At 39.6% G+C, this 6,261-nt stretch overlaps 1 protein-coding gene across 1 annotated transcript in view; it reads left to right on the top strand.

Annotated features, from left to right (window-relative positions):
- USH2A (usherin) overlaps positions 1-6,261 on the top strand; it is a 548,586-nt gene that overhangs the window by 469,549 nt on the left and 72,776 nt on the right. Inside the window, exons 59-60 of the mRNA XM_034764482.1 lie at positions 3,108-3,189; positions 4,630-4,984. Coding sequence (XP_034620373.1) covers positions 3,108-3,189; positions 4,630-4,984 — 437 coding nt within the window. The remainder of the gene's footprint in view (positions 1-3,107; positions 3,190-4,629; positions 4,985-6,261) is intronic.

The raw sequence follows: 6,261 nt of genomic DNA, 5'->3' as shown, positions 1-6,261 counted from the left end.
CCCTATGACTGGAGGGGTGTTAATGGGCCACTTCACCTTGAATGGTCCCTTGAAATATGCGTAAACTACTTATGCTAAACAATCTGCTCCACCTTGTATTTAGTTGGGACCCTCTTTTTTTGAGTTAGTTTCTTTGCAGAAGAGCTCTGCATAAGCTCAAAAGCTTGTCTCACTATCAGAAGTTGGTCCAATAAAAAGGTATTACCTCACTCACCTTGTCTCACTAATATCCTTGGACCAACACGACTGCAACAACTGTATCTGCAAAGTGTCACGCACACCTATGCCACCACAAACAATGATAAATAACAATATATTATAAGTTTCAGAGTAGCAGCCGTGTTAGTCTGTATCCGCAAAAAGAACAGGAGTACTTGTGGCACCTTAGAGACTAACAAATTTATTAGAGCATAAGCTTTCGTGGACTACAGCCCACTTCTTCGGATGCCAGTGGGCTGTAGTCCATGAAAGCTTATGCTCTAATAAATTTGTTAGTCTCTAAGGTGCCACAAGTACTCCTGTTCTTTTTGCGGATACAGACTAACACGGCTGCTACTCTGAAACTTATAATATATTGTTATTTATCATTGTTTGTGGTGGCATAGGTGTGCGTGACACTTTGCAGATACAGTTGTTGCAGTCGTGTTGGTCCAAGGATATTAGTGAGACAAGGTGAGTGAGGTAATACCTTTTTATTGGACCAACTTCTGATAGTGAGACAAGCTTTTGAGCTTATGCAGAGCTCTTCTGCAAAGAAACTAACTCAAAAAAAGAGGGTCCCAACTAAATACAAGGTGGAGCAGATTGTTTAGCATAAGTAGTTTACGCATATTTCAAGGGACCATTCAAGGTGAAGTGGCCCATTAACACCCCTCCAGTCATAGGGAGGAAAGGGAGGGGGAGCAGCTGGAGTGGGGGTTAGTGGGTTACAGATGTTGTAATAAGCCATAAATCCAGTGTCTCTGTTCAGTCCATGATTATTAGTTCTAGCAGAGTTACGAATTTAAGCTCCCAGGCTCAAATTTTGCAAGTGTTGCGCAGGTTTCCTTTGAGGATGAGCCGAGGTATGGAGTGATCACTTTGTGAAAAGCGCTCACCCATAGGTGATGTGGTGTTTTTGTCTTTTATCATTTTCTTGTGTGAGTTCATTCAAGAGTGTAGTGATTGTCTGGTTTCACCCACATAGTTGCTATTGGGGCACATTTAATGCACTGGATGAGGTTGTGATAGGTCTGTGTAGAACCCGTGGATCTTCAAAGTTGTATTGTGCAGGGCGTTGATCATTGTAGCAATGGAGATAGGTCTGCAGGTTTTACATCTGTTGTTTTGGAAGGGTTTGGTGCCGCTTTGCGTTGTTGTGTCCTGATCTGTGGGAACATGCCACTGATGATGAGCTTGAAGAGGTTGGAGGGTTGTTTGAAAGCCAGAAGAGGAAGTTCAGGAAAGATTTATTTCAGGATAGGGTTCCCATCAAGTATGGGTTGAAGTTGTTTGATGATACACTGTATGGGTCCCAGTGCGGGGTGGTAGGAAACAACTAGGTGTGTGTGTGTGTTTGGCGGGGGGAGGAGAGAGGGATTACTTCTGTACTGAAGCAAGTTCTCTCAGGGTATTTGAATGGCCTGTTTCATGATGTAATCTACTTCTCTGGTGAAGTGTTCTTGTTTGGTAAAGGCGGTTTTGAGTATGTTAAAGTATATATCCTGGACTTTCTCCTCAGAGCATATTCTGTGATAGCTGAGTGCCTGGCTGTAGATAATAGATTTCTTGGTGTGTTTGGGGTGGTCACTATATCTATGAAGGTAGATGTGGTGATCCAGGGGTTTTGGATATAGGTGTCTGTTGGGTTCCATTGCTGAAGCTGATTGTTTTATCCAGAAAGATGATGTTTGTGCGGGAGAGTTCTAAAGAGAGAGTTTAATGGACATGTGGTGGTTGTTCAAGTTAGGATGGAAATCTGTGAATCTATGAGGGAGTTTAGGTCATCTGTCTAGAGGATGAAAATATCATTGAGGTATCTCAAGTATATCATTGGTTTTTTGTGGGATGGGTTTGCAAATATACACCCACCTTGTCTTGAAACAATTATCTGCTACACTTGATTTTAAAAACCTATGGACAGGTTCTTTGTCTTCTGAGGTATTTCTAAGATACCTATCATGAAGGTACCTAAGCACTGCAAGAAGGAAAAACATCTTACCATGTGGAGCGGGGTGAATAAACAATAGGAGAGAGGAGAAAGGTAAAGTATGCATCCATCTTTTGTAAGGGTGCGCTTCACATTGATGAGCACAGTAAATGACATCTGAATGATAATTCTGCATGTGGTTTTAATCTGACATGGAGTAAAGTATGAAAAAATCAAACTCATGGTGCTATGCTACAGGACATTTGATGAAGTATGGCTTAGGGGTCAATATGTAGGTCCACTCATCACTCTCTTCCACCTCATCAAAGGCTCCCACTTCTTATATTAGGGGAAGCTAGAGAGCCTGTCCTTCCTCCCCTTCACCAAACGCCATCACCAGATCTTCAGTATCAACATGTTTTGTGGTTGGTCACTCCCCCAATCTGGAGGAGTGAGACCCAGAAAATCTCTTTGTTTTTCCTCTTGCTCCCACCCTTTAAACTTTACAATATCCTGGGGTTAGTACATCCCAGAGTTTGCTGGAAATTCTCCCATTTCTTGCAACTGGGAGAAATATGGGAGCAGGGTGTTTGTCTACATGTCTAAGGGCAGACACATCTGTGTGTGTACTTACGAATATATGTGCACATGCACAACTATGTACATTCTTTGTTTATATTTGTATAAAATATATGGGAGTCTAATATTACAAAAGCACCTGAGATTGCTAGTATTTTTTTAATAGTTTTGTTGATTTTTTTATATCCTTAAAAATAGTGACTAAAGTTAGACTAACAAAATAAAAGCTGACAGAATTATTGAAATTCAGATTTTAATCTTGCCAAAGAAATGTTCTTCAGCCAATGTGCATGTGAAGTAGTGATGACACCTGGTAGCCAGACAAACCAATTCCACTCCTTTGAATTTGCCGTATTTGTGATACGTGACAGATAATGTAATTTGCTTTTTTGTTTGTTAGCATGCAGGGATAAAATGGTTTTATTTAATGTGAAGGCAAAGGTTTCAGTTAAAAGTAAGGAAAATACCAAAATCTGTGTGAGGTGCAGCACAGTTTTCACTGAGATTTATCATAGTCTTCATCCACCAGGTTTCATTCCAGACAAACATTTTTATTCCTAGTAAAGGTAAGTGATTTGGCAACTTCATCTAGAAACTTATGACCTGCCTTTATCCATCAACTCTAAATTAACATGCTAGTGGGGCCAAATTGTAAAAGAGAAGCTGATCACTTGTAACCTCCATTGAAACTTAGCAGAATCTCAGGATTTGCCAGTAGCAACGCTACCCCTAACTGGACATATTAAGTGCATATGTGTGGACAGTGACGAGTCTTCATTTGCTGACATGTGAAAGAGCCTCAAAATATTTTAAGTAGAAAATCCCTTTGAAAAAGATACACATCTATATTATGGGACAGCACTATGGATCATGTTTTCTAATGAGCTTTTACAATTACATCTGGAAATTGGATGTGCTCAGTCTGACTGAGAACCCCAATTTCATCCAGAAATGTGATTTTTTTTTTTCCACGTGCAAACTGGAGTACAGGCAAAACGTATAGGCACAGTTTTAAAGGACTGTTTGAATATTTGTCCCTTTGTGTTCTAGGCCAGTGGTTCTCCCCTGCGGGGGCAGTAAGCAGGTTTCAGGGAGTCTGCCAAAATAAACCTACGAGCAAGGTCTGTGTTAGACTCGCTAGGGCCAGGGCAGAAAGCCGAAGCCTGAGCAACTTAGCTTCACGGGGCGCCCTGTGGCGTGGGGTCCCAGGCAATTGCCCTGCTTGCTACCCAGTAGCACTGGCCCTGGCTTTTAATCTACTGGATGTGCAGAAAAACAGTTGTTGTGGCACAGCTGAGCTGTGGAATTTCTATAGCATGTTAGGGGAGCTTCAGAAAGAAAAAGCTTGAGAACCCCTGGTCTAGGCAACTAACTGCTTTCAATAATAAAGCATGCCCCAAGGTGGAGTGTCAAAATTGAGTGTCGGAGTTAGACTCCTAAGACCCGATTTAAGTATCTAAATAAGTGTCCTGATTTTCAAAAATGTTGAGAATCTGCAACCCTTGGAAATTAGATAACTTGTTTAGGTGACTAAATATGGATTTAGGACACTATGGCCTCAGTTTAGGCACTCATCTTTGAAGCCCTGGGCCTGGAGTGTTCTATAATAAAGGACAAAGTGCTATTGCAGTGCTATTACAGTAGTATTGATTGAGTTTTCACGGTTTTCTCCTACTTAATGGCAAAGAGAAATTAGTTATTTACCTTTTTCCTTGAAAGTTTTTTCAACAGACAATACCTGACATAGGCTGATGACTTATACGGCAAAATAAGGAGGGCAGTTCCTTGCCTATACAATGAATAGAGATAAGATCTGCATTATTCTCAAGTATAGACTGAATTTAGGACTTGTACTTCAATATCATCTGACTGTGTTTAAGTCACTGTAAGCTTTAAATGGACTGGTTTTATTTGTATTTCAGACGTCCTGTAAACACTCAAGAGGAGCTGCTTTTATTCATTTGGTCTGAAGGAGCCTTGGAATTTATTGATGCTTCTGATGCACTGCAGCCATTCACTATCTATGAATACCGTGTCAGAGCTCAAAATTCCAGGGGGTCAGTGGATAGTCTGTGGTCTTCAGCACAAACTTTGGAAGCTCCACCTTGGGGCATGCAAGCCCCTTGGGCACAAGCTACAAGTGCATATTCTGTGCTGCTCAACTGGACCCAACCTATATCTCCCAATGGGGTTATTTCTCAGTATCGTGTGGTCTATCAAGAGAAACGAAGTGATCCAACATTTAGCATCCTAGCTATTACAGCATTAACTGTAACGGTAAGAACTCGATACTAAACCAGTGTTCAATTAGTTTATATTCTGGTTTGACCTATGTCACGTTAAAATATTGATATAGGGCCATTTTTTTCCATTAGGTGCCTGCAATTAGCCTTTGGACACCTAATTTACATTCATATATATCCAGTGTATGCATAACAGCTACCCATGTAAATGTCTAGTCATTGATATACAGATGCTAATGTATGATTTTGAGCACAAAGTAGTGTTTTTCTTGCGTAAATAGGTGTGCATATCTACTTGTGCGTACCTCACTTTGCAAATGTGATCCTAAATCTTCTATGTAATTGTTCATAGATTCCAAACCTGAAGGGACCATTGTGATCATCTAGTCTGACCTCCTCCATAATACAGGCCATAGAACTTCCCCACAATAATTCCTTTTAGAAAAAACATCCAATGTAATTTTTATTCTTTTGTTGTTTTAAGAGGCTGCTCATAACAAGCTAAACAAAATCAATCCCACTTGGATTTAATGTTTTTATTAATCTGAAATCAATGCTGGTTTAAGCATGACATGAAAATTATTGTTAGTTCTACATATGTGATTTATTTACAGAATCCATGAAGATTTGCCTCATAACTCTTCTGAATTAGAAGCAAATCAACTCTTACAGGCACACAAAATACATAATAATAATAATAATAATTAATACTTCTATGCTACCATCTACTTAAAAGTGCTTTACAAATATTAATTAATGAAGTCTCATGGAGGTACTATTATCTTCATTATGGGTAAACTGAGGCACGGGATAATGTGATTAGAACAGGACCATGATGTGAGTCAGAGGCAGAGCTGGTAATGCTGTCTATGATTCCTGACTAGTCCTCTCCTCTAACCATTCACTTCAAATCTTTCTATAAGGGATACTTATAGAGCTGCACTAGACTATTGCCAGCTATTGCATTTGACAGTCTTCTGAAAACAATCTTTTATAATGTACCAAGAATCTATTGTGTCGGTATAATTTTAAGATTCGTAGGAACCCAAACTTGAATAGCTCAGATACCCTAACCTTCCTTTTGTACAAAACATGGGCATGTCCCAAGATCATTATCGGTTACATTGATAATCTAAAATTATTCAATATTCCATTTATATTCAGATAACTGAAGTTGTACATAGTGGCATGCTGAGATTTAATATTCAGTATTAAGGTCTTATCGTAAACTTCCTTAGAAAAGTCCTCTTGACATAAATGAGTGGAATCTAGCTGAGGGATCTAAGGTATACATAGGTATATGCTTCTATA

This window comes from Trachemys scripta, chromosome 3, assembly GCF_013100865.1.
Source record: "Trachemys scripta elegans isolate TJP31775 chromosome 3, CAS_Tse_1.0, whole genome shotgun sequence".
Classification (NCBI taxonomy): Eukaryota; Metazoa; Chordata; order Testudines; family Emydidae; genus Trachemys; species Trachemys scripta.
This window is presented reverse-complemented; position numbering and strand designations above follow the sequence as displayed.